Source organism: Sander lucioperca, chromosome 20 (assembly GCF_008315115.2).
Source record: "Sander lucioperca isolate FBNREF2018 chromosome 20, SLUC_FBN_1.2, whole genome shotgun sequence".
Lineage (NCBI taxonomy): Eukaryota > Metazoa > Chordata > Actinopteri > Perciformes > Percidae > Sander > Sander lucioperca.
In genome coordinates, this window is record NC_050192.1 from 29,197,694 (window position 1) to 29,225,135 (window position 27,442).

The 27,442-nt window shown below is 42.2% G+C and overlaps 3 protein-coding genes across 5 annotated transcripts in view; 1 reads left to right on the forward strand and 2 right to left on the reverse strand.

Annotated features, from left to right (window-relative positions):
* The window catches only part of cog5 (component of oligomeric golgi complex 5), a 99,000-nt gene extending 98,271 nt beyond the window's left edge, over nucleotides 1-729 (forward strand). The window contains exon 22 of the mRNA XM_031288170.2: nucleotides 5-729. Coding sequence (XP_031144030.1) covers nucleotides 5-131 — 127 coding nt within the window. The 3' untranslated portion in view covers nucleotides 132-729. The remainder of the gene's footprint in view (nucleotides 1-4) is intronic.
* Nucleotides 718-8,275, reverse strand: ndufa5 (NADH:ubiquinone oxidoreductase subunit A5). 2 transcript variants are annotated; one of them, XM_031288178.1, is made up of 5 exons: nucleotides 8,270-8,275; nucleotides 3,872-3,951; nucleotides 3,577-3,693; nucleotides 1,714-1,779; nucleotides 718-913 (listed from the first exon to the last, which is right to left on the reverse strand). In XM_031288178.1, exons 2-5 carry the CDS (start codon nucleotides 3,947-3,949, stop codon nucleotides 812-814), a joined length of 363 nt encoding a protein of 120 aa, XP_031144038.1. In that variant the 5' UTR covers nucleotides 3,950-3,951; nucleotides 8,270-8,275; the 3' UTR covers nucleotides 718-811. The 2 variants fall into 2 exon arrangements, with proteins under 2 accessions (XP_031144038.1, XP_031144039.2); XM_031288179.2 differs by lacking the exon at nucleotides 8,270-8,275 and adding an exon at nucleotides 5,757-5,855 and having other exon boundaries at nucleotides 3,872-3,916.
* aebp2 (AE binding protein 2) lies at nucleotides 7,183-27,197 on the reverse strand. Of its 2 annotated transcripts, XM_031288171.2 has the most exons (9): nucleotides 26,503-27,197; nucleotides 13,278-13,503; nucleotides 12,681-12,788; nucleotides 11,683-11,869; nucleotides 11,065-11,109; nucleotides 10,644-10,768; nucleotides 8,311-8,378; nucleotides 7,889-8,002; nucleotides 7,183-7,680 (listed from the first exon to the last, which is right to left on the reverse strand). In XM_031288171.2, the coding sequence occupies exons 1-9, from the start codon at nucleotides 27,024-27,026 to the stop codon at nucleotides 7,668-7,670; spliced, it is 1,410 nt and encodes a 469-aa protein (XP_031144031.1). In that variant the 5' UTR covers nucleotides 27,027-27,197; the 3' UTR covers nucleotides 7,183-7,667. The 2 variants fall into 2 exon arrangements, with proteins under 2 accessions (XP_031144031.1, XP_031144032.1); XM_031288172.2 differs by lacking the exon at nucleotides 11,065-11,109 and having other exon boundaries at nucleotides 26,503-27,193.
* Nucleotides 27,198-27,442: the final 245 nt, after the last annotated feature.

Consider the following 27,442-nt stretch of genomic DNA (forward strand, 5'->3'; position numbering starts at 1 on the left):
TAAGGGGTGCTCTGGAGGCCTATGTGCAGTCAGTGAGGTCTCGGCAGGGGAAGGAGTTTGCTCCCATCTATCCCATCATGCTCCAGCTGTTACAGAGAGCCACCAGCGGCTCACAGGAGGTCCGAGGCTGAGGAGCTGTCTGACAGAACAGCAAGTAGCATGTTAGACGCTATGTGAAGGCAGAGGATGTTGGAATCAGGTTCAACTCCATAGTTCATCATGCCTCCTTTATTATTTATGACTATAGCAGCTATATTCCAGCTAAAAAGTGATTATTTTTACTTTTACAATTCTGACTAAATCAAGGGACTTTGTTCTGGAGGACACACGGAGATTTGATACGGAAGTTGTTTTCTAATTCTAAAGGACAGTCATTTATCTTGAGTAACCAAAACTGAATATTATAAAACTTGTTCATTATAACAGAACTACCAAACTGTAGTTTAAGAATTATTGAAATTTTACATCTGTAAAAATGACCAAGCTGGTATGATCTCTGTGAGCTGGGACTCGATCAAAGACTGTTTGCTGTTAGTTTAAAGGCTTTGTGAACCTCACAGGGATAAATATGGCTATCTTTTCCAAGAACTGTAAAAAACATTTCTATTGTCCAGTGATTTTAACTCAGCTTTCTCCAGATGCTGCTGTACACATGTAAGTGACTCATGTGTATATACACAAGTTATGTTTAGTTCATCAATGACTCTTGAGAATAAATGGGGAGATGTTTGCAGGACTTTTATTTGTACAGTAGGGTCTCACACACACACACACAGACAGTATGACATGAGCAGTATATACAGGTGTTGGTTCAGACGGGCCACTTCCATTGGTTGGGAGGAGGCTCGTCTATTAGGGGTTCCCATGGTTTCCACTCACTCATCTTCCTGGACAGGGCCAGCTCACACTCCGCCTGCACACAGAACACTCAATTACACTGATATCCTCGGATTAAGTTATCTCATGAATAACTGCATACCATAAACTACAGCTAGGTTTACCTTCCCAGTATTTTAGCATTTATTATGAGAGAAAATGATGTTGCTTTAACAGGGAGATGTTTAGATGGAATCAGCAGCCATGTCTTCAATCACAACTACAGCTGGGAGTAGATCTTAACATTAGTAAAACCATCCAAGACTACACAACATGACAATCAAAAAACATCACATGCTGCCACAAATCAACTGATCAGTCACACACATTTCTAAAAGTTTGGCATATCTATTTCAAGTTGCTACAGCTTGTGATGAAAGGAAAGTGAAAGCAAGGGAAATAGTGGACACACATGGGCACCAAGGACTATAAGCTCGCCTTTAGAGCTGGAGGTGAGTGATGTAAATATCAAACGGGATCATCTTGATGGGAATGACAGAGAGACTTTAGTTATATCCATCTCTATACTGTACAGTACATAGAGGAACGGAATAGTGTTTCCCCCGGTGCAAAATAAAAGAATGAAAGGTAAAAACAAGATAGAAAAACAGATAGGGAACAAAAAAATACAAAGTGTAAATAAATGCAAAGTGAAGTAGTGCAATAACCAACCCTTACTGTATTATATCTTTTGAATGTTGACATTAACTGACCCAGACTGAGCATTAGTTGGTGTGTTTGTTTTGTGTGTGTTTGCCAAATTTACAACTAGAATTGGCCCAGCAGTTGTAAAGTGTGTTAATGCCCACATCTGTGACGGCAGTGTCAGTGACCTACCTGGAATATAACTTCTTCAATCTGCCCACAGTTGATCTTCTTCTCCAGCTTCTCAACATCAGGCTCCTGTGGGGGAGGGAGGGAGAGAGAGATCGATCCTTTATCATATGAACACACCAGCACCTCAAACACACACCATTTATCCAGCACGACGGTAGATCACCATGGTAACCTATCCAGTAGATTTAGGCTGCGTCTCATTTCTCTGTCTTAACCCTTCCCCTTACCCCTTAGTTTTGCTTACTTCAGGGGATCAGATCAAAACCAGCCAACCAATCAGATCACTGGAATAAGTCATCATTCCTACACAATCCTGACTGGATCATATGAGCTGAATTTACAACTGCTAACAGTGAGACATGTTAATAAATCAGTAGAATCTCTTTTCTTATTAGAAAATAAACAAACCCACTGGTAACTAGCTCCTCCCAGTGTATTATACAGTATATGAACTTTTCTAAGTGTATCACATATTCATTAGAGTTTGTTCATCATGAGACAAACGAGCAACACTGCTCTGTAACACTGAACATGTTGAGTATGCCCAATTTATTTTAAAGGACATACAATAATCGCTACACTTTTTACAGCCTTGGCCTAACTTCATATCTGGTTATTTCTATAGCTTCTTCTGTGATGATTCTCTGTATCTTATGCCACCACTATAACCTAAGTTCCCTGAAGGTATCACCGTTTCATGGTCCTGATGATGTCACTCATAAGTAACTCTGGTGAATATGACCATCGCTGCTGGAGTGAAAGCAGAGGTCACTGACTGACAGATGAGAACTGACAGCACGGATATGGCTTCACAGACACCAGGCTCAGTGAAGCCAGGTAGTCTGAGGAGAGCCAGACTAACGGGGTTTCTGCAGGTTTCACCCAGTCAAATTTAGACTTTTTTAAGACCATGATATATGAAATTTAAGACAAAAAAACGCCAGATATCAGTCTGGAAACAGCGTCTGAAATAATTCCCAGATTTCCTCATGTGCATTATGGGACTGGTGTCTAGTGACCGTGTGGAGGACCCAGAGCACCTCTGCTCTTTGTGTTGGCTCTGATCCTAAAGTGGCTTACAGGAGCTGCTGTGTGGGTCTGGCCCCGGCTGTGTGGAGGTAGTGCTGCTCTGCCCAACTGGCTGATTGCTGTAGTTAGCTGGAGACCCTCCACAGCAGTCAGATGTTTCTCACTTTTTGCGTGAGACCCTAGTACCTGTTAACCTACTGTTCCTAGGTGAACTGCTTTCTTGCATAAGAAGCAGCAGGCTTCAAATACCTTGTTAGCAACTGGCCTCAACTGAGCCCTACATTTAGTTTTTAAAAGCCAATTATCGTTAAACTTGCACTTTCCCAAAGCTGAAGAATAAAATCTGTTTTATGTCTGTGGTACAATCCCAAAGAGACTCGCGCCAATAACACGAAAGCTGATTGGCTGCAATATAATTCACATGTTGGTCTCATTTGTAGTCATAATACAGCAAATTATATTTGGACTAGTGGAGAGAGAAAAAAACCACAATACCACAGAAAAACAAAAAAAGACAACATTCTAAAGTGCTGTGGGAGCGTTTCAATGAGCATTAGGTTACTTTTTAGAGGTACTTAGAGAAGAGCGTCACATGGACGTAGGGAAATTAAGACCTGTTTAAAATTATTTAAAAGGACAATTCCGGCGCAAAACTAACCTAGGGGTTATTAACAGATGTGTACCCACTCTGTGGCTCTCTGGGACATGTTTTAAGACCTAGAACACAATACTTAGGCTAATTTAAGACTTTAAGGCCTAACATTTTGATTTTGAAATCTTAGACTTTAAGAGCCCGTGGAAACCCTGGACTAAGCTAGCCGGGCTTGGTCGTACCATTTTGACGTGGTGGAACCTCTCGCTGACCAGCTGCTCTGTGTACTTCCTGTAGGCGGCGTCCTGTGGCATGGTCTGCAGCGACGCCAGGATCTTGGAGTACAGAATCCTCAGACGCTGAGAGAAGACCAGAGCACATTAGTCGGTGGGAGGAACTGAATCCTCTCTAGTGTTTAACAGTGACGGCTGGAGTATGCTGACGAGCCGCGATGAACTTTATTTTGTGGCGTCATGTGATCATGGTGTGCGCACAGCACCGGACGCCTGCGTGCTGCGTTCACTGTCAGCTGCTCACCTCGTGGGGATTGTGGGACACTGCCAGGCCGACCAGGCCGGTCGTCTGAAAGAGAACAGCAGGAGAGAAACTCGTCATGTCTGAGTCAACATTGTTGACTGGCTTAAAAAAACGTATTTATGGATATGGCTCCTAGGGCTGGGTATCGTTCAAAACCCACACCAATACGGTGACTTTGATACTGGTTCCTAGACCATTATTCGATCTTGGTAGAAGCATGCTGCATGCTGATTGGCTCACTGACGCTGATGAGATTTACTACTTAGGTATTGAAATTGGGTGTTGAATGACGAGGCATTTTTCGATGCTCGATACTTGAATTTGTTAAAGGAACACGCCGACTTATTGGGACTTTGTAGTTAGATAAGTCCATACATACCCTTCTCATCTCCGTGCGTGTTGTAACTCTGTCTGACCTACCCACCACTAGCCTAGCTTAGCACAGATCCTGGAGGTAACCGGCTCCATCTAGCCTACTGCTCCCAATAACTGACAAATTGACAAACAAAAATGACTATACAAATCACAACATGGAAATAGGAACATGTTGGCGTTATTTTGTCACTTATATAAACTTATTTAAAGGCGTGTTCCTTTAAGTTATTACAGTCTAGTCTCCAAATATAAAACAAGGATATAAGACACAAACATTGGAACAATACTTCAGCATTGCCTATAATTACACAACGGTATGCCCGATTATGATTTAAACACTTTGTGTTCTAAGAAGAAAATTGAGATATTTGTGTTATATATTCGGATATCAATTATCAGATGCAGAGACTTCATCTTCAGTTGAGCCGGCTTTATTGCAGATAACACCATAGCAGCATTATAACATGACCATCATGCCTCTCCTGGCTAGGTCACACACCCTGCACACAACTCTACTTCCCACAATGCAAATGGTACTAGAGCCCTCTGTTGGTCCTGCACTGCAATAACATAGCTACAACAGCAGCTTCATAACAATTCGATTCGACGATTCAGTTATGTGTATGTATACGTTATGGCGGTTTAATCTGTATAACAGCAGCTGTAGGCGTAAATAAACTGCACGTTCCTGCGTCCTCCTCACTTTCTGGCACGACACCCACCTGTACCGTTATGCCATGGATGTATTAAGAGAACGTTATGCTGCAAAATAATACACGAGACACACAAATTGGGGCTGGAGTTAGGCTAGCTAACCAGGACACGTACAAACTGCACAGTTCCCCTACTTTGCCCATGATTAACAGTTAATGGCAAATTAGTTCGCCAGGTAACGTTACCTTCGAAGGAAACTTAAAAATGGACTGACCCTAATGTTACTGTAAACGCGTTAAGGTTAACGGTAACATTAGCTACCCTAGACTTCTCGAAAGTGGTTTAAAGACTTTTACTCTCGAGTATTCTTGATATAAACTTAATTTAGGTCAAACATTTTCTCAGTCATTTCAAACACTTAACGTCAGGTTAATTACCTCGAAGTTATGTGGAATACAGCAGAGTGTAATGTCAGCTAGTACGTTCTGTTAGCTAGCTTAGCTAACCTTACGCCTTCCACCATCCAGGTAACGTTAATGTATGACGTTATAGTATTATACTACTAAGGAAGCTAACCTTTAGCTATAGTATTGCTTACTGCAACCTGTAACGAGCCTTGTTGTTGAAATCAGGCAGCCTTTACTAAACACACGGCTAACCTAACGTTAGCTAGCTAGCTGACTGACACACCGCAGCGTCTCGTTTTAACTCGTTTAAGCTGCCCATGTAACGTTAAGCCAACCACATAAGTACACCGTCAGACCACGTAGTGAAAACAATATTGACTTAGTTTGTACTGCATTCTTTACAGCACTTCTTTCTATCACTAAAACTAAAACATGACCTCTACCCGTACCTTTTTCAGCAGTCCAGCCATTCTTCTCTGCGGACAGAACGATTTCCGGCCACTAAATATGACGTCAACTGTTTTGTGATGTATATGCACAACATACATGATACAGCTATGGTCCAGTGTAATATAACGTGTTAACGTTTAGCCATAGCGTGATGAAAAACGGCATAATAATAATTACGTTTGCAATATAATACACTAGATTGTCCATAAAAAAATAAACATTTCCAGGATGCATATTGACAAGATGTAAAAGATTTTAGGATTTATTAAAAAAGCATAGACAATGTTAATTTTTCTACAATAACCCTTTGAGGCAGGATTAATGGGGTTTTTGCACAGCTTTTCTTTGACCTCACCACCAGTGAGGAAGGACCCATTTTATTTATTTTTATTGTTCCCCTTATTGCATATATTTTATTAAACCCACCCATGTTTGACTGGGCCTAAAAGGTGCTGTAGGTAGGATTGTGAAGATCCAGGACTTAGCCAAAAAATGTTAACATCAACAACTTCTCAGTCCCTCCCCCCTTTCTGCTAAAGCCCAAAACGGTCTCCTAAGCCCCTCCCCCCACAAGGGAGAATGAATGTAGGCTCGTTGGAGATGAGCCAGGCCTGCGCAGAATCGATCACAGCTGATTGGTTCAGAATCGACTCAACATGACGTTTTATATCAACTTTTTATTGATTTTGAATTGGAGGGATTTTATTTTCTATTTGTCTGATTTAAAGGCTTATTCTGTACAGAACACATGTTGTGTGGCTGATAGTTACGTTAAGTCAGAGAGACTAAATCTGTTCAGATTACAGATCATCTACAGTCTGTTATTAACATCAGAAACAGATCGCATGTAGACATTTTGACAGCTACTCTGTCATAATAAAAACTGGAGACTGTGTACATGCTGATATATGGGCATGATAACATTTTATTAAGTTGGAATCAGACCACAGCGTTTCTGTGACTTCCTGTTCAGCCTGAAGGCTGCTGGAAACTATCAGACTTGAGAGCGGATTTTTGTCACCACCCCCTGCTGCTGTCGCCTGCTCTCGTCCACTTTACAGGCAAGGTGCAGTTCATCTCCAACAAGCCTTGTGTGTGCATGAGCAATGATTGACACGCAGTTAGACGCAGGTCGGAATCAAACCCACAGCCGCTACCCGGTGCCCCCACAATAGATTCTTATGGAAGAACACGGTGGCCATGCTTAATTTTAAGATGTGTCCCTACAGTTTCAGTGTTAATGCATGTCCCCTGTAAACCAACACATACCTGATTGTTGCTGTAAGAATAGTCTATATCCACGATGTTCCACTTCCACACCCTGGAATGCTGTGTGGACTAGCCAGACCCTTCTCCGCAGCTCTGTGGAGGAGGGCCTGGCAATGCGAGACTAGTATAAGCACTCTACTAAACACTCAGCCTAAGTGGAGGTTGGAAACGTTTAATGACATCAAACCAGAGAAATGCCAGCTATATGCACATGACCAGTATCATCAGTTTTTAAAACATCTATTTAAAAATGTTTGGCAGAAAAAACATCTATCTACAGTACAGTAAAAAAATTCAAAGTATAAAAATATATTACAAATCTCAAGTATTTACAAAGACAGCTTCTCTCTACACGTGTCTGTCTACAGTTAAACTTCTGTCAGTTAGTTTTCAGTCTAGTCGTGTTACCTAAAACAAGCAACATCTCCCCCTTCATGCCCTCTGTAAACTCAGCACCTAATGCTGAAAACACTGGTGGCCGCAGACAGCCATGACAAATAAGTCCCTAAACTCCCAGCATCCTCTGGGAGAGGGTGGAGGGCAGAAGAGGAACATAGAGATGGAGACGAAGAGAAAAGGAGGCAATCTCCTCCTCGAGGTTAGATAAGCAGGAAGTGACAGTGGCGCTCCCCTGGAGGTGGTTAGAAGAACATCCTGTGGGGGAAAAAAAGGTTATATTTACTTTTGGTCATGTGGAACAAAGATAAATTAAAGGCACTTTCATTTTGCAAGTCCTACAGAGTGCCTTGGATGGTTTTTGAAGGAGACATGCATTTTTAATGAGCCCTTCACAGGATGAAATACTTTGTTTTGGTGTTTTTTTTTAACCAAAATCCAAAAGTACACACACACACACACACACCTGTAGATGTTGGGGTCCAGGTGTACAGCTGTGTCTGTAGGCAGCTTGGACAGATGAACCACCTTGGTCTTCTGCTGCAGTCTGTCGCTCTCATTCACCCACACATCTGGCAGTCTGACACACAGTGAAGAATACAGTTACACTTATTGGATGTAAGCTCACATCTGCACTGTGGCTCACAGTATCACACTTACTTTATTTCTTCTCACGTGTGACATATTGATGTTTTCTTTTCAGTGAACAGTGGAAAACTGCATTTGACCTGCTCTTGCCTAGGTAGCGCCCTATGCAAAATCTGAATACAGAGTTGATCTCGAGTTGTGGTAGGATCTAATGAAAGCCAATCCCACCATCTCATCTTCATTAGGAGGAAGTGAAGACAGGGAGAGAGTGATTGTAGGAGATGAGAAAACAGGACTTACATGTCTTCGGGTGTCCAGTGCAACAAGACCTTCACTTTCCCAGAGTCCTCTTTCCTCCTGGCTATTACCTGAACATACAAAAATACACAGGCATGAAAATACAATTACATTAGACAGATTACATTTCACTGGAATTGCATTTTTATATGATTTCAAGTAGTCTCGCATTGCCAGACCTATCTCCACAGCGCTGTGGAGTAAGGTCTGGCTACACCACTCATACATTCTGTGATAGGAGAAAAAAACGCTCCGTTGTTGTTTACATCTCTTTAAACCAATCCCAATGGTCTTGGGCGGCGCTAAGCTCCTGACGCAGTGACGGTGGCTCTGCTAAATAGTCTCAGGAAGGAACTTGTTTTGGTGGAACATTTGCACCCCACAAAAGAAAACGCCATGTACCATATTAACTGAAGTTAACAGTTGACACAATACCCTAAACATATTCTTTGTAAATCTTTACAACCATTCCCTGATAGAACCAAGCAGGCCTGTCTTGCTGCACCATCCTAATCTTCAAAACCTGACGTTTTTGGTGATGTTTTCCAAAAACCAACGGAGTTTGTCAAAGTCTGACATTCCCCCCGTCTTCTCAATAATGCAGAAACCTATCCGACTGTATGAACGCCACGAAACATATCCTTATCTGGGTCATAAATTTAATGTCAGTGGCGATTGGGAGGAACAGATCACAGAACTGTGTCACGAGTACACCCAAAGACTTGGACTGATTGATTCTGCCCCTCTCCCCATAATGATGAAAATTGAGGCCATCAAGCTGATTGCAGTGGCTAAAATCCAACATCTTTTTCCGAACGTACATATTCCACAACACACATTGTTGGCGATGAACAGTGAAACGGTGAAGCTGGTGAGGAAATGGCTCTGTCTCAATACTCATACAACTCGGGACATTATTTTCCAGCCGCGCAGAGACGGGGGTCTCGGCGTCCCAAACATTGAATGGCTTTACACTGCTTCCAGAACAGGGCACCTCCTTAACATGCTCAACAATGATGATACAACTGTTAGAGAGCTATCACGCAAATCGCTGTTCTTACATCTACAGCGTCGCAAAATACCTGCTGCTTCCACAAACGAGCCCCAGTTTCTTGGATTCAAACTAAAGCAAAACGGAAAGCTAGACAGCAGAGCAGCCGGATTCGGAGTGCGCTCTGACTGGCTGGATTTAAATGATCTTTGCCACCGTACAGGACTCCAGCTGTCCTGGCTGGGACCCGACGGAGCAGCAGTCGCCCTTAAAGACAACATAATCACCGATCCGCTGGTTTCCACCCTGGCGATCCTCAATAAAGACAATCCATCCCACCAGATACAGATTAAACATGCAGAGCCGCAATTCTTCACCTTAGACAGACCCAAAACGGACCGCACTGGACGGGTCTCAGACTGCAAGGAAAACTCTCATTACTCCAGTCTGCTGACCACTCTGTACCTCATTCTGTCCTGACAAACCCCTCAATCTCAGACAACATCCTAATATTCATGATTAAAGCAAGATTACAGTGTTTTCCAACCAGGTATAATCTGGCAACATGGTACCCATCAAAGTACGACCCCTACTGCATATTACACCCAACTCAACAGGAGAATCAAACTGTTGCACACATACTAAACGGATGTTTCTATTACAAAGGACTGTATGTGTCCAGACATGACCGTCTGGTTGATCTGGTTGCAAAGGACTTGCAAAAGATAAACTATGGACATGATAACAAGATCTACAAGCACAGCACTGTAACATTAAACTGGTTCATCATCACACATCTGACAGGGACTACTTCAAAAACACTCCTGACATTGTAATTATGTAAACGAGGTTATGAAGTCTGTATGTATCTTTGAGGTGGGCTGCTGTTTTGATCTGTATATGGACATTTGTTACTATTCAAAATTATTGAAATATCAATCTTTGGTAGATCTCATTCACCAACTTGGATACAAGTGTAAATTAATAACTTTGGTATTTGGAAGTCTGGGACATGTCCATAAGGATGTGGTCAGGGGGATGCAGCTAGGGGGGCTGCAAAAAAAGGAGGCAAAAAGACTGTAAAATTTTGCTGTTTCAGCCATCATAGGGAGCAGATATGGAGACAAAGATGTTCTGTTTACCCTTAATGTGCTGAGAATGAAAGACTTGTAAAGTATGTGTCCATGTAGATCTGTCACCTTATCAATAACACTTCTCATAGTATTTGGATCTTGTATGTTCTTGCGATGCCTTGTAGATCCAAATAAAAAGCATTCAAATGTGTGTGTGTGTGTGTGTGTGTGTGTGTGTGTGTGTGTGTGTGTGTGTGTGTGTGTGAGCCCACCGTGCTGTGGAAGACCACACTGTGTCCGTTGCCCAAGCTCTCGATGTGTGTTGCCAGGTTGAGGCAGATGGCTCGATGGCGGATGGCGTCCATGGTCTGAGCGTCAAAGAAGTCATGTGGTCGGGCTGGAAATAAAAAACATATTTTGAATAGTACAGACTAAAAAAAAAAAAACTAAAAAAACTAAAAGATAAATAAAATGTGTGTGTGCAATTGAGGGATCCGATGACCATTTTGTCTTTCACTTAAGTGTGCGTTTACATATGTGTTGAAGGAAATTGTGTTATTTACATAATCATTTCATAACCTATTTATTGATTTTAATCAAAGACAATATTCTCTTATGATCAGGGTTACATGCCACATAAGCACGACGTCCCCGGTTCAATTCCAGCCATGGGACCTTTGTTGCATGTCTTACCCCTCTCTCTCTCTCCCCCGTTTCCAGTCTGCTCTACACTGGCATCTGTTTAATGAAGGTGAAAATGCCAGAAAAATCATCTTAAAAAAGGTATGTTAATGTACAAGAACCTATTATAGAGGGCGAAGATCAACTTGCCCTGTACAGGAAATGTGTGTGTAATTAAGATTGTTATTGCAGGAGATGAGCTCATCTCCATACCAAATACAGTTAGGTCAAAGTATAGAACTTGCACGCAGCAACAGTTGTAACGAAGCACAATACAATCAGAGAGCTCCGTGTCTGATTATTGACCAATCAGAGCCTCCATCCCGTCAGGAGGAGGGGCGTGACAAACTGAATCCAGAACCCTTTGTATTAAATGTCTGTCTGCAATCCAACGAATAAAGCATTTTATACTTAAGTTAAGTTCTGTGCTTCAGTGTTCAGTTGCTAAAAAAAAAACTATATGTGGTTATTTATTAAATGTTATAGAAGGCTAAACAAGAAGAAGAAAAACCAAGACATATGCTTTTATCTATAAAAATGGAACAAAGTGAAAATGTATTTGGATATGTGTGTGTCTGTCTGTGTGTGTGTGTGTGTGTGTGTGTGTGTGTGTGTGTGTGTTGAACATACGGAGGGAGCGTCTGTGTTTGTTCTTGAGTTTCCTCCTCTTGTTGAGGCCAGCCTTGGATGGAGACTCCTCCTTCACTTTGCCCTGACTGGACACTTTGGATGAACTCTGGGAGCTGAAGTGAGTGGGGACGTGACGGGCCAGCCCCCCCTGAGAGGCAAACGTGGCGTTGCAGCCTCCCACCACACACTGCAGGAACACAGATGGTATACATGGTCAGTAACTAATACGTTTGTATTTTATTAGTTCGTCTTTTTATTTTAAAACAAAAACAATCTCCGTCTTCACACTTGTTTAGGCATCATTTCAGGACTAGTCTTGCGTTGCCAGACCTTCCTCTACAGCGCTGCAGAGGAAGGTCTGGCTAGTCCACACAGCATTCTGGGATGGGAGAAAAACGTGCTCTGGTTTATTGGCATTTCTTTAAACCAATCACAATCGTCTTGGGCGGCGCAAAGCTCCGCATGGAGCCACAGTGCCTCTGCAAAATAGCCTCAGGAAGGAACTTGTTTTGGTGGAACGTGTGTACGTTCTAAAGTAGTTTTAGTCGTGCAACAGAAAACTCAGATTGGACAGATAGTCTAGCTAGCTGTCTGGATTTACCCTGCAGAGATCTGAGGAGCAGTTAACCATAGTCCTCACAAATCCACCAGAGGTTAGAACGCCAACACAAAGACAGAGGACGGTAACAAACATGCAGCCGAAAATGAGGGACATCCGGCGGAATTTCCGACGGCATTTGAACAATCGTGGAAATGAAACGTAGTCGATGTAGATTATTTCAGAACTAATCGCCGTCCATACGGGCATGCCGGTGTAAACACGGTATAGGGTAGAGTTGGGCCAGTGTAAACATTTCAAGCAGGTTTGATGTTCAGTCAAACACAGGTCTGGATCTCAGTGTTACAGTGAGCCTGTGGTTCACCACTGACTGTGTGCTGTAAATGTACCGTGGTGAGTAAATGGAGTTCATTGTGTGATGTGAGGTGTGTGTTGTCACCTTGAATGGCTTGTCTCCACTGTGGGTCAGCATGTGTCTCTGCAGCCAGCTCTGACTGGTGGACGGCGTGTTGTACACCTTGCAGCCCTTCCACAGACACACAAACACCTGTGTGACACACACACGCACACACACACACGCACACATACATACACACATGCACACACAGTAGAAGTGGTGGTGAGGTTACTGTATTGGCCTGAATATAAGACAAAAAAAAAGCTCTTGAAGATACAAAAGGTCTAATGGAGAGTGAAGTTGCCAGTATGCTCTGTCTGCTTGTCGGCTGGTCGCCTGAATTTGGCTGTATTTAAATTCAGTACAGGTGAGCACAGAGCAGTGTAACACCACTCAGCTCAGTAAACAAACGGTCCTACTGCTGACCATGTTGGCTGTGATGAACTGTTTTGTTGTTTGCTGACTAAGAGGATCAGGAAGAAGAAGAGATTTTGCAGTTCTGATCGTCCATGTGTTTCACTGAGAGAGATTTTCATTTTACATGTAAACAGGGACATTTTAGACAGCTAAGCCTTCACCTTCCTAAATCAAACTAACTACATAAACACACCCGTGGCAGCTCCACACACACATACTGACCCCTCCTCTCTGTCCGTCCACATGTGTGGCTCTGATGTGTTCGGCCAGGTCGGGGCTGCTGGGAAACAGCAGCTGGCAGTGATCCCAGCAGCACGTGTAGCTCAGAGACTTGCCCCCTGCTGGTGCCGAGCCACTCCCCGCCACCGCACTGTGACCGTTCAGCATGGCCGGGGTGGAGCGACCGCTGGACGCCGTGCTCTCCATGTCCATCAGGGTGCTGCCGATACTGGAGAACACACAGACACACGCAATAGAAAGAAGACATTAGAAAGACAACACTACAATTACTCAGTTCACAACGGAGCTTTAGCTGTTTCAGCTATTACCTTTAATCAAGAAAATAGCTTGGAGAGAGAGGGGGGACGACACGCAGTAAAGGGCCGTGGGTCGGATTCAAACCCGGGCCACTACCCCAAGGACTCAGCCTACATGGGGCGCAAACTCTACTGGGTGAGCTAGAGGTCGCTGCAAGCTGATTTTTAAAGTGTACTCAAGTGAACTGAAACTACTGGCTGCTAGAGGGGAACCATCTGTCTAAAAACGGGAAACTAACATTAATCTGGAAATTGTCGGCAATAATAAAATACACATATCTAAAGGTCCATTGTGTCTCAGACTGTGTGCGATGTAAGCAGATCACAGCTTGCATAGTGCGGCAGCCGGTGTGTATGTGTGTGTGTGTGTATGTGTGTGTGCGGGCCGAGCCAGCCGACCATCTGCTCTGATCACTGTCCATACAGGCTCTCTGTAGGAGACTATATGGTAGCCATGTTCACACATCCTACAAGAGGACCGACACCTCTGAAATACGCACACATTCACTGTACTACACACACACACCAACACACACACACACACACGCTTCCAGCTGCCACGCTGCTCTGTGTGGGAACAAAGGTTACAGTGAAGTCTTACAGCTGTCACCGCAGCAGGATTACCAAAAGTTATGGAGCAGCCAAGGGGGCATATTTTCTATCTTTATGGCCACTGCTGAGTTTCTCTTCTCTGTGAGCCACTTTCACAGTTAACAAAACACTTTTCAAAAGGCCCCTATTGAAGCCTAAAGCACAGACTGTATACGGTATATTTCACGTCATATTCCTTTTTCTTCAAATTTCAATATGATTGCTCCTGAAAGGGTTGAACACTGGTATGGCAACTCTATGGCAGTAAATGGCATTTACTGTCACGTTTATCTCCTTCCACTTTCTGAAGCCACTGTATGTTGCCGTCTGATGAAATTGCCAAAGTGGACAGTATATTTTAGAATCCACCATTGGTTAAAAACCTTTCTTCCTGAGGTGTCTTCAACAAGACATTGGGCCAGATGTACAAAAACGCTTTTATAGCCCACTTCAGGCGTATTTGTTTCGCAACGTGCGCGTAAAAGCATGGCGAGGTACGTTCATGCATATGCATTCATGGGAGGGTGAAGGGGAAAGTAGTAGTTTCCCATAAAGAGATGGGAGGGGAAGCGTAAAATGCACCTAATTATGTATTCCGTGGTATGTTCAAAAACCGCCCGTGAAAGCGCACCTCTATTTTGCGGTGAAAATTCTCCGCCTCTTAAAAGCAGGTGTAAACCAGCCGCAAGCGGGTTTCCTGGCACATGCCTCCTGGTGAAACGGCAGCAGTAATCCGAGCAAGACGGAGACATAGGCCAAGGAGACGAGCTGAAAGGATTTTTGCCACAAGGATCAGACTTTTTCAGTTGAGTGAACACAAAATCATTAAGGGTTACAGATTAAGCAGCCATGCAATATTACAGTTACTGGAAGAAATCAAAGATGACACTGAATCTCCGACTCAGCGTTCACATTCCATTCCAGCGGTTGCTGTCTAAATGTCGTACTTACTAATGTACTTTGGTCAATTTAATTAAACAAAATGTACCCATACTAAGCTTCTCTATGAACTCAAAAACTATTTCTGTCCCAACTTCTTTGGCTACACATCTCTCCTGTGCACAGACGTGCACAGACATTTTGGGTGGCAGGGCCTTAAGGAAAAAGAAAGGCCCAACAGTTAATGAATAATTATTTATTTGAAATTTAAACAAAACCTTAAATATATATAAAACACAACTCTGACTACCTTACCAATTTATCTTATTCCCCTTACGCAATTGTTTAACAGATTTAATAAATACTCAACAAAATAATCAGTTCACACAGACTTTTTAGTATTCATCAGGTTAATCCCAAACAGCAAAGGGAACTCTGCCACAGTGTGCATGTTTTCTATGCTACTAGTTTCAGGTATAGATTTAGAATAAGGGACTGCACCAAGGAGAGGGACATCGTTTGGTTTATTTCGCAAATGGCAATAAATCATTTTAATTATTTTAGTGTTGTTGGAATAAATAACACTTCAAAAAGATCTTCACACTGAACTGAGACAAAAACACTGCACCAATAATAAAGAAACCCTGTTCTTATTAGATGAGGAGCCCACGATCATAATGATGAAGTAACTGTTTAATGCAGGACACTTTTTACATGTTGTGGTCAGTTTAGAGATTTTGGTCTATTTTACTTTAATGTCTTCTTTTACTCTAATGGAAATAAAACTTCCAAAATACACATTTAGATGGCATTTGTTTTAGGCTGCATCTGTAGATTTCTTCTAAATTAATCTACATATTTAAACCTAACTTTTAAAAAAGGTACACTGTGTAGTGTTTTAAGTATTTTATTAGCTAAAATCGATGTCTTCATTCATAAATATGTCCTCATTGGTGTAAAATGACCTCTGCCAATGATCTGACATCCTCGTACGCGAAGAATTTCTTATCTATATTTACATTGGACGGGCAAGCACTAGCCTACCTGTCTAGCTAATCCCCAACGCGTTTTTGTTCAGAGCCAGCGTCACATGACTGAAACCAGCTGAGACGGAGAAGGAGGTCAGTGAGAGGCGCTTGTCTCTGCCCCGGCAAATTCAAAAGCCTGCACTGCACTTTAGTTCATAATGGAGGATCATACTTATGCCGAGCCACAGGAGAAGGAATCCTCGTCGCCAAAAAAGCGAAGATTGGAAGACATGTCATAACTTCTTGGTACATAACGGCTACCGTAGTTGCAACACGCATTTGAAAGAGAGCACTATTCGTTTGAATGCAAAATACAATTACACCGCTATATGGTAGAAATTCCTACACAGTGTACTTTTAAGGGGGAAAGACTCAACTCATTAACTGGGAAAAGTTCTGTGCTGACATGTTTTAGTTAGTTATTTTGTTTATCCTGTTCACCTACCTTGTCAGATGAATGCAAATTAGCGCATTTTAATTAGTTAACGCCTTTTTTGCATATGAATGTGGCGACTGTGATGACATTATTAGACATACATAGATTCTACTGTAGCTGGTCACCTGGAGTGTCTCCAGGAAGTACATATCATCAGCCAGAGGTAAACCTTAGCTAACTTATTACATAAGCTAGTAGCTCATACATGTTAGCAGGACAGTTAACTATTTGTTTTGTCTAAACTCGAGGCACTGGCTTGCTTAGTCTTTTGATCATCACCACTCACCTCCACACAAGCCAAGAAAAACCTTCTGGAGGTAGGAGCTGGAAGGACTGCTGCCTGTCTGTCTGCCTGACTGTCTCTCTCTCTCTCTCTCTCTCTGTGTGTGTGTGTGTCTGTGTGTGCGGTGTGAAGACGCAGAGAGTGTCTAATCTCCCGATCTGATTTAGATTTTTTAATTCAAGAAATATATTTGTTTGACATGGAAGCTGCGTGCAAACAGAAATATACTGTATATATTTATAAAAAAAAATAAAAATAAAATAAAATGCATCCAGAAAAAAGGGCACTTTCTCTCGAGGAAGAAAAAGGGCAGGTGCCTGCTCCTGTGCACCCGATGCTGCTGCAGGAATGATTTCTCTCTATAGTAACAAAAAACTATTAACCGCATGACATTTAACCTTTGGTAAACAAAGACAGATGTGTGATTAAACACTGTTCTTGAATGCACCTCTGGTGATTGCAGGTGAGCAGAGAGAAAAAAAAAAGACAACAGGTGGCGTGAATCCCTTCTCTCTGAGCATACTGACATGTTGTGTGTCAATTTCATGCTGACAGTGTTAAAAAAAATACTGCGTGGTTAGTCTGAATATGAAGGTTATAGCCCTTCACATCATTGGCTGACGAGAGGGACTTCTATTTCTACTTGGTTGAATGATTATGAAAAAGTTGAGATATGCTTGATTGGAGATCAGTTTCGTATTCTCGGCAAAGTAGAGGGGGAAAGCAATGTGAGATGTGAATTTGAATATACTGGATGAACTCACTGGATCCGTGCTGTAAGTCAATGTGGACTGTAAACTACAGTGTGTTCACCCTCTGGGTGTAGGCCATTTTTCCCCATCTAATTAGAAAACCTATTCTTTTCACCAGGCGATCGCCTAGTTTCCTTGTGTAATAATGATTGTATAACTGCAGGGATGTCACATGAATGTAGAAATTGTTATAGGACTATCAAGACAACTGAAAAAACTAAACGGAAATTGAATCTCACAGAAATGTATTGAAATCACACAGAACAATAATGAACAGGACTTTTAGATTTTGAAAATTGTTCTCCAAATATACAGTGTGGCTAACGCAACTAAACTATTTAGATTTAGATTAGACACTTTTATCCAAAAAGTTAACTGTGCCAGCTGGAATGCATTTCTTGTCTGCCATGAGATATCCACACTCATTTACACAAATCTAGGGCTGCCCGAATGACTTGCAGCTCTGCCTGTAATCCACACACGCTACGTACAAGGCCCTGCTGCTTGGATCAGATAGGGGATATCTATTGGCTGAGCGACCTGCCTTTTTCCTGACATCACTTCCGGTCTATTTTCCTGTCAAAAAGTTACATAAAATGTTAAAAACTAGGGGTGGAACGGTTCACAAAATTCACGGTTTGGTTAATATATATAAACTTAGCCCAAAAAGTAAGGAAATTTGTGTTTGGTAGATTATTTCTCTGTGGTAACAATGCTTTTTGGCAATAAATCTTATGCCGTTGGAAAGCCTGTTTAGTTCCTTTTCAAATGGTGCCCCATTTGTAAGAAACATGTATTTGTGGGATGAGTATGTGGGTTGCGTCCATGAAAAATTTGCCAAATCTTCTCAGCCAATGCCAAACATCTTATTCTGCCATTGACTGGTTTGGTGTTTGGTGGATTGGATGATTGAAGTTTGAAGAAACAAGACATATTGGCAATTGAACAATTTATTCATTTCACAAACAGGAGCCTCAGTAGCGTGTGGAAGAACCATACACAGCCACAACAGCCTGGCACCTCCTCCTCATGCTGGTCACACACTGCTGTGGGATGGCATCCCATTCTTCAACCAGCAGTCCTGACCTCAACCCCATTGAACACTTGTGGGATCAGCTTGGGCGTGCTGTTGGTGCCAGAGTGACCAACACAACCACGTTGGCTGACTTGTGACAAATGCTGGTTGAAGAATGGGATGCCATCCCACAGCAGTGTGTGACCAGGCTGGTGATCAGCATGAGGAGGAGGTGCCAGGCTGTTGTGGCCATGTATAGTTCTTCCTCACCTCCTCCTCCTCTTCCTCACCTCCTCCTCCTCCTCCTCCTCCTCCTCTTGCCATCCCACAGCAGTGTGTGACCAGTCTGGTGACCAGCATGAGGAGGAGGTGCCAGCCTGTTGTGGCTGTGTATGGTTCTTCCACAGGCTACTGAGTTTGTGAAATGAATAAATTGTTAGCCAGTCAGCAGTGTAGTTCAGACACTTCACCAGAGAAGTGTACAGTAACAAATCGGCTTCATGGTCAAAGAAAGTGTTTGTATCAAACTTCAGTCCATCGCACGCTTTCTCTCTCATCTATGGGCCTCTCTCTCTCCCTCTTTTAATCAGTCTGTTACTGTTGTTGAAAACAACTGGAGATTTCTCAGATATAGGCCTTTTTTTTTATTTAATATAGGCTATTTTAGATAATTCTTCATGTACATGTGTTGCAGCCGGCCCCGGTGCATTGTTATACGCGGACTAGGCAATGGCACTTTGGCTAGGCAGAAAACGTGGGCTTATAAAACATTTCAACTGTTCTGTTTGGCCCTCATTTTGTCGCCTCCTGTAGTCCATTGGTGTGTGTCTGTCATCAAAATCACCAGTCAGCCCCCCGCCCCCCCATCCCGTTCTCACATGTCAGAGGTCAGAACACTGACTGTATAATTCACTGTACAACCATGTCTAAATGACCGAAAATGTCTGGCTGTAAGTACAAAAAAAAAAGATTAATAGCAAAGGAGTAAGCACTCCAAAAACAAAAGTTATTTATTGAAATATATTGATCCCAGTGGGAGTAAAAAGGAGGATGCTAGTGCTTCCAGAGCCCCAGAGACGGGCGTCAGCAGCTCTATCGCCGTTGCTAGCTGCCCGGCCAGTGATGCCTCCCCTGCCACCAGAGACCGGCGGAGCCACAAGCACTCCCAGGAGTGACAGTGACATTGAGGCCACTGAATATATAGCAGTGTTTCCCACACATAGACTAATTTGTGGCTGTGCGCCACACAATCAACACCGGCTGCTACGTATTGCGTTTCGGTATTCATTTTTTTTTTACGCTATTTAAAACACGCAGCGTATTCCTTCAGCTGCATTTCCTTTCCCTGCTCTCTCCGTCTGTCACTCGCATCTCTCTCACATAGGCCACACACACACACACACTCTGTCTCCATGAAAACAAGAGAAGATGGCGAAATTCACAAGTTCAAAGGTTGGTATCTCGTGAACACAATCACACATTAAAAAGTCCTATAAAAAATATTTTATATTCTGAATACAATGTTGTCAGTGTGTTAACGTTGGAGTCCCGACCCGACTTGAACAAGCGATTGCGCCTGCTTTAGAAAGTTAACTAGTCGCAAGTTTGCAGTAAAATGCAGTTGGGTTGTCGAGGTCAAAACACTATATGTAGCAGCTGTGAATCAAATAAACGTATTATAAATAATGTTATGTCATTTTTTACTCTTACACTGAATGTTTGCTGCTTCAATCCAGATGAGTATTGAAAAGTATTTTCGGCGACTGAAAAAGGCCCGTGTTGAGGATGAGGACCAGCCTGAACCGGAGGTATCGGTCTGAAACAGAGCTCAACAGTCCGACCAGTGGAATTAGTTATGTTATTAATTTGTTTACAATATTTTCAGGCTTCAACCAGTGAAAGACAGGGTCAGGGAGAGAGAGAGAGAGAGATAGATGTTAGGCATAGAAGAAAGAGTAGGAGAGGAGGACAGCATCCAACAGCGTATCCTCCTCAGTTTTTGATATTTGATTGTTACGGAAATAAGTATTTTACCCCCCCCATAGCGTCGCTACCTGTACACAGACAAGGTGAGGAGGATATGAAAGATCACAGTGAATAGCCAACAACAATAACGCAAGAACTTATAGACATTTTGACAGAGATAGGACCTTATCAGGTCAAAGGAATTGATTTTCTCAGGGATAAGAGGAGCTTTTTTCCTCCAGTGGTTTTAAGTTGTGAACCTGCTAATATGCGCCTTGCTGTGCACTTGTGTGTAGGCCTGTGTGTGTGTGTCTGTGTGTTTTATGCACAAGGTTTTGTTTAGGCAATATATAGATTTGCACTATTATTACAGTCTCTATTTAGAGGAGTTAAAATTTGATTATTTAGAAATAGGGCTGAACGATACATTGAATTTTCATCGTCATTGCGATATGAACTAGCGCGGTGAACACATCGCAACAGACAGCCTGACACGATGAATAAGGGAAAACAGTTTACACACTGAGACGACGCAAAGCGTAATACGTCTCCATAGCAGCAGGCGGCGCTCCTCTGTATTGTTTCCATTAACAGTCTGATTATTTCACAGAAAATGAAAACCGGCAGCTGATTGGACGAACGCGTCACGTGGTTCTTTTTTCTCCGGAAATTCACAGCCAGACTGTCATGGCGGCTCGTTCAGAATACGATCTCATATTGGACTAAAATAGTTCACCGAAACGTGTTTCTGAAAACATTTTAAGAGAGAAATAGGCCATGCAGTTGCTGAATCTGTCTTCATTTCAGATCAACAAAAGGTCAGTTTAAAAGATTTTCGTCGAACGTTAATTTCTTATAGTTATAATGCCTCATTTATGTGTAATTTGTTCAATAAAAGCATGTCAAAAATGATCTATTTGATTTCTTTATTCAGTGGGAATATGTGTTGTTACCTAAATGTTTAGATTCGCAAAGAACCTATTAAAGCACTAAGACATGGGAACAGTATAGCTAACATTCACATTTGAATATTTATCGCAAGTCATATCGTCATCGCAATATTAAACAATGTTATCGCACATCGCAGCTTTTCCTCATATCGTGCAGCCCTATTTAGAAAATAGCTATGCTGTCATGACTGTGCTGTGGAGGGGTTTGGAACCTTTTGGAGTTTTAATGCTGCAGACCTGTTGGTACCGTTGCTGCGTCGGCCTACTTTAATAATTGTTTACAGTTGGTGCGTTGCACCTGTCTATACGCGTGATGTGTGTATATATTAGCATTTGTGTTGTTGCCGTTTTTTGCGTCTGGCTTATATTGGTTGTGTGTTATTGTTGATGTATTGTACGTTGTGAATAGAGGGGCGACACAATTGTGTTCCACTTAGAGCGGCAGAAATGCACTGGTTGCAGCTGTATATTTTCATACAGGGAAGAAGACCCTGTCTCTGCATTTCATTTTGATGACAGTCTGTTTCAATAAAAAGGTGCTCGTTACATCTTACTTACAACTGAACATTACGCCCACTTTGTAAAAAATACCAAGATATATATTGTGTATCGCCATTCAGCCGAAAAATACCAAGATATGATTTTTGGTCCATATCGCCCAGCCCTATTATGTATCTTGAATTGTTCATTAGCTATGTTTGTGTGATATCTGTAAAGCTTTTATTCTGATCCAAAGACTCTTTCTGTGAGAGAAACATTATTACACACACCAACATGATATACTGGAATGTAATTGTAAGACATATAATGCTTTTGAGAAACTATTGCAAATAAAAAATAAAATGTAACTGTTGCTATAAAGAGGAACTACGCTGCATTGTGTTAGGTAACGTTACAGTTGACAACTTTTTGCAGCTGTTCATTAACCACCAATCTGCGGTGATACGATGCTTCTTCACCGCGGTATGGGAAAATCTATTCCGTCACAGCCCTAAATGCCTCTCTGTATTTTTCACTGGTAATCTTTAAATGGATGGCAGCCTAGTTTTCGGGCACAATGACTCAACAGCTGATAGCACGCCTGTGTGAATAAGGCTTTGGTATGCTGTGGCATTTCCAAAACTCGAGGGGAGAAACCTGATTAGAAAAATTTCCTCCAGACATTCAGCATCTTACCATTTCATCAACATTTGCAGCAATGGTGCAACTGCTGCTGATGCTTCAAATGAGATATTACTGACTCATGTTTTTTCAATGTTTGCCGATAGACAAATAGATATAATAGACCATTGCAAAATATTGAAATCAACAGGGAGCTGGAGAATACTACTGGACAATAGTTTAACTTTCCTGCAATCAAAGTGAAAATGGGACTATGGAGCTTCCAGTCATCCAAAGCAACCATGGAAACACCGTACAGTCACTCACACGGCACCTTATAAGCAGCCATGTAGGTGTGCACAGCACAGAACAGTGGTAGTTTAGTCATTTCCCACCTTGTTGGCATGACTGATGTTCCCGTACTGAGCGTGGTTAGATGATATCTGGTGAAGGTTCAGGATTTAACCCACAGTATCACAGCTACTCTGAATGATTCACAGTTTCAATCTGTCACAGAATCCTTGAGGGGAAGTTCACTTTCTACTGAATCAAGAAAAGGGTTAAAGTTTAGAATACGGGGGATGTGGGCACAGAGAGGAATTTCAAACAATACCCAGAGCCCTTTTCTCATCCAGGGCCTGTTACTTTGAATAACCAGATTAAAGTAATGACAGGACTAAAGCATGCACAGATTCAATTCATTGGATTGGTATCTGTGCCGACATTGACCTTAATAATTAAATTGCAGTTTTCCGTTCTGCTCGGTTCATTTGCTACAGTGAAGCAGGTGTGAATGGTGGATTCAGAAAGCTACAGAAACGGTCAGACATTGAGCGCCTTGGTAGCCGACTGGTTACAGAGCATGCCACAGCCACAATGTCGCAGGTTTGACTCCAGCTGGGGACCTTTGTTGCATGTCACACCCCTCACTCTTGTTTCCCGTCTGCCTCTTTGTGTTGACAAACTATCCAAGAAAGTGCCAAAAAAAGAATCTTTATGTCACTATAGCCCGCCCCCCCCCACGCCCCCCAATCCAATGTTGGAAAGGTGTGGGGGGGAAGGGTATCCAAACTTATTCCACCCTCTGACAAGCAGTTCTGATGGATTATATGACAGCTTCAAACTAAGTAGTTACAATGTTGCAGGTAAGACCATGGCTTTACAAACTGGCATTTAGCTACCACAGGCTTCTGATTTCCAAATTGAAGAATAATTCAAACAGATGTTAAAAAACAGGATTTTTAAATGATCCAGGAGACTCCTGCAGTGATGTAGCTAGGTCTCTGATGCATTCAAATCTGGAGGAAAAAGGCGGCAGTAAACTCCCTATCGACGTGCCAAGGAGCAGCGCGAGCAACTCAATCACATTTGCCATTAAAAATAGACGTGTGAACTGTAAAATGTATTGAGGCGCACGTATGGGTATAATGTCTTTTTAATGACTGCTGGAGGGGGACCTTACAGATGTTTTGATGTTGTTGTACGTTATTCTGTCGATTGCTAGAGCAGGCGATGAAAGGAAAATGTCTCTGTTAACAGACCAAGACAAATCTTATCTTACATTTTTATGCGAGGCTATCGGAGGAATATATAAGCTTGTGGGTCTGTTCCAAATAAATGTCTATAGGATAATACAGAGAGGTTGTGACTGTGGCTTCAACATGTGGTATATCAAAACGAAATAGTGGTCCGTCTAATAAAAACTAATAGGCACAGCCAAAGGCTTCATTTATATGGCACTTAATAGACAGCACAGATTCAATCCATTGGATCGGTATCTGGGGCAATATTACTGTATAACAACAAGGAATTGTTAGAGTGTTAATCCAACTAAATTTACTGAACTCACATTTGTTTGGTAAAACCATTACAATGTGTATATATGATTAATAGAAAAGCATTTATTTTCTCTTTTTAATCCAGGCCAGTAAGAATATACAAGGGGCCAGTTAAATTCTGATCTACTGGCCCAGGATGGTTTTTTTGTTACAGATGGAGCAGATTGATCATGAAACTCAATTTGAAAGTGAATTATTTGTAGCCCAACTGCTGTTCACCACAATGTGGCTGTGGGTAACTGTGAGCAGCGTCTTTGGACAACTCTGTACTACTTCGGTTCTTGCGGAGGAACCACAGAGAGATGTCACTGTGTGAGATCCATACTTGCTACTGAGGTACTCTGCCACTTTTGTGAGTGTCAACAACCTGTTGATAATGATGTGTATTTAGTGGAGATCTACTGTACATCACAACAGCATAAATCCAGCATTTTTGGTGAATCTAAAGCGCTGATGCCAGAAAGGCTTAACTTTAGTAACCCTGAATTTACATCCTTAGACTAGAAACCTGTAAGTGGTCACTGTATGTGTGAGATATTAAATGTACATTTACCATAACCTACTTTATAGAAGGTTATGACTGGGATGACTGCGCGCGAGTGTATGTTATGTATTTATTTGTGCATTTATGACTTTTAGTACTTTTATATTCAGGTACGGCACAGCAAATGTCATTGTACACAAGCTTGGGCAATGACAAAGTCTATTCTATTCTTCTATTTGTAATGGTAACTGATGAAAGGCATCAGACATAAGAAAATCGTTGATTTTAAAGATGAAAATTAGCTGCACAATTACACATCCTGTCTTGACTCTAATGGAAAAAAAACAATACAACACAAAAATGCCAGTTTATATTTTTGGAATAAAATACAGTTTAATCACTCATTTTGACCACGATTTGTATTACGTTATCTTTTAGCCAACTGAAATTCAAGTGCTCAGTAAACTCAGAAATTCAGTGGACACTTCTAGGCCACTGTGTTTATTGAGAGTTGGGTTTTAAGGATGAACTTATTTAGACTTCTTTGGGGGTATTGTTGCAATGAACCGTGGTGACAGTTGACCCCCAAAATGGTGTTTTCAGCAATGTTTTGTGAAACTAAAGAGCAACAATTATGCAATTAGATATGACTGTTAATTTTGCTACTTTACCCCAAAAAAAGTAGTAGTCATTATTTCAATAAATTCAGAATACCTTTACTAATTAGTATTGTTACTATTACTTAACTATTCACTACCATGTACCTATTTATCTGAATTTTCTTATACATATTAAGTTATACGATACTGCTATGTTTTACGATTCTTTAAGTAGAAGTGTTAAGTAATTGGAAGGATTACTGTTTGAAAGCGTGATCGCTAACAACGGAGGAACAACGCTGGAGAGGTGCATCTCCCAAAGTTGCTTGGTGGTTGCTCCCGCCGACCACCCGGTGGGAGCTGGAACAAGTTGCGGAGAAAAGGGACGCCTAACGTGGTCAGATGACGCTGTTGCCCCCGCGACACACAGCGGGTGAATGAAGACGAGTGAATGAATGGATAGCTGTGAGCTGATGAATAGATTCCCCCCATAGTCAGAACTGCATTTTGCCATATTCTGTTGTAAAATGACCCTTAAAATTTTTTTAAAAATTAAAAGAGTTCAGAGTGACTGTTAATCAAATCGAAACCCCTCCGAGAAACGTTCTTGTTAGGTTACGATAACGTTCCCATAACCTACAATCTTGCGATTCGCGGAACATTGCCGAAACGTTTTCACCAAAAACGGATGTTCTAGATCCGTTTAAAAAAAAAAACTTTAATGAATAACCGTAGGGGAACGTTTATTTTAACACGCAGCGAACCTTTTCGAACCCTTCAGCTAACGTTTACCGAACCAAACATTGTTTGCCGGGTTGCCCGACGGAGGCAAAATAATTGACCTTATAAACAAAAAACGTTATTAGCTAACAGTTAAAAACGGTGAACTTAGCATCGTGTTGTGAGCTCACATCACATAGGTTGTTCTAGAAATCAGCGTAGGCCTCTTCATACTGCTTAACGTTAACGATACTAGCTACTTCAACAGACCTGTCTTCTGAATCCATCCGACTGAGCGGCTCTCCATTCGTCGAGGTCAGTTCCACGCTGGCCGGTCTCTTGGTGCCGTGCTCGGCTTTCTCCGCGGTCTTTGTGCGCTCGGCATGCGGTGAGGAGGACACGTTCTCCCCCTCTCTTTGTTCTTGTTTCAGCACCCGGGAGCCCTCTTGTGCGGAATCAGTGCCACTCGCCAAACTCCCCTGTGCGGGACTTTTCACCGGTTCAGAGAGTTTACTGCTGGGTTCCCCTTCGTCGTTGTTGGTCTTTTCGGTCGGTAACGCTGTTTCTTTGTCGGCGCCGGGAACAAGAGACAGGTTGTCCCCGTCCTCCACCGCCGCACCATGACCACTGTTCACGTCCATTCCTGCTCTGTTCTCGTTGTTGTCGCCCGGTTCCTGTTTGGGGTCCGGCACGGCCTGTCCCTCCTTGCCGGTTTCTGCTGTTTCCCCGGTTCCGTTTTGATCCGACGCCGGCTGTGAATCTTGTTCGGCCCCTTCGCTCGTTATTTGAGCCATTTTCGAACAGCACGAAAAGCTATTTTTGTGATGTTCCACTCGAAAAGTTGCCCCCAGGCTGCCCTTCTTCCTCCACTCACACTCTCCGCTTCAAGCGTAAAACACAGCAGGGGGTTTGCGTGACGTCGGGGCCCCGCATGGCCAAAGCTTGTCTATTGAGAAAGATGTCTCTCTCAGTACTTAAACATGCATCCAGCAATAACTTTGTGAATAACGTTGAATAAATTGTATCTCCAAACAGCAGTGCCTAAACGTATTAATTCTGCTTTTTTTTCATGGGCCTATAGCAATTAAATTATGGCTTTTTGGCACTGACCAACAGAAAAAGCCCACACTCTGGCTTCGCAGTAGGCTACATATGTACACGATTATAACTAATTCCAAATTCATATTTTTTAAATTGAGCAAATTAAGAT

What these genes read in the sequence shown, in the direction of transcription:
- aebp2 (XM_031288171.2), bottom strand. Translation starts at nt 27,026, where the DNA reads ATGGCTCAAATAACGAGCGAAGGGGCCGAACAAGATTCACAGCCGGCG. An exon ending in TGGACGGACAGAGAGGAGGG is followed by an intron (nt 12,789 to 13,277) that starts GTCAGTATGTGT and finishes TGTGTCACACAG; the next exon opens with GTGTTTGTGTGTCTGTGGAA. An exon ending in GTGTGGTCTTCCACAGCACG is followed by an intron (nt 8,379 to 10,643) that starts GTGGGCTCACAC and finishes TTGTATGTTCAG; the next exon opens with GTAATAGCCAGGAGGAAAGA.
- ndufa5 (XM_031288179.2), bottom strand. Translation starts at nt 5,855, where the DNA reads ATGTATGTTGTGCATATACATCACAAAACAGTTGACGTCATATTTAGT. An exon ending in TGGCTGGACTGCTGAAAAAG is followed by an intron (nt 3,917 to 5,756) that starts GTACGGGTAGAG and finishes GTTCTCTTTCAG; the next exon opens with ACGACCGGCCTGGTCGGCCT. An exon ending in TGTCCCACAATCCCCACGAG is followed by an intron (nt 3,694 to 3,871) that starts GTGAGCAGCTGA and finishes GTCTTCTCTCAG; the next exon opens with CGTCTGAGGATTCTGTACTC.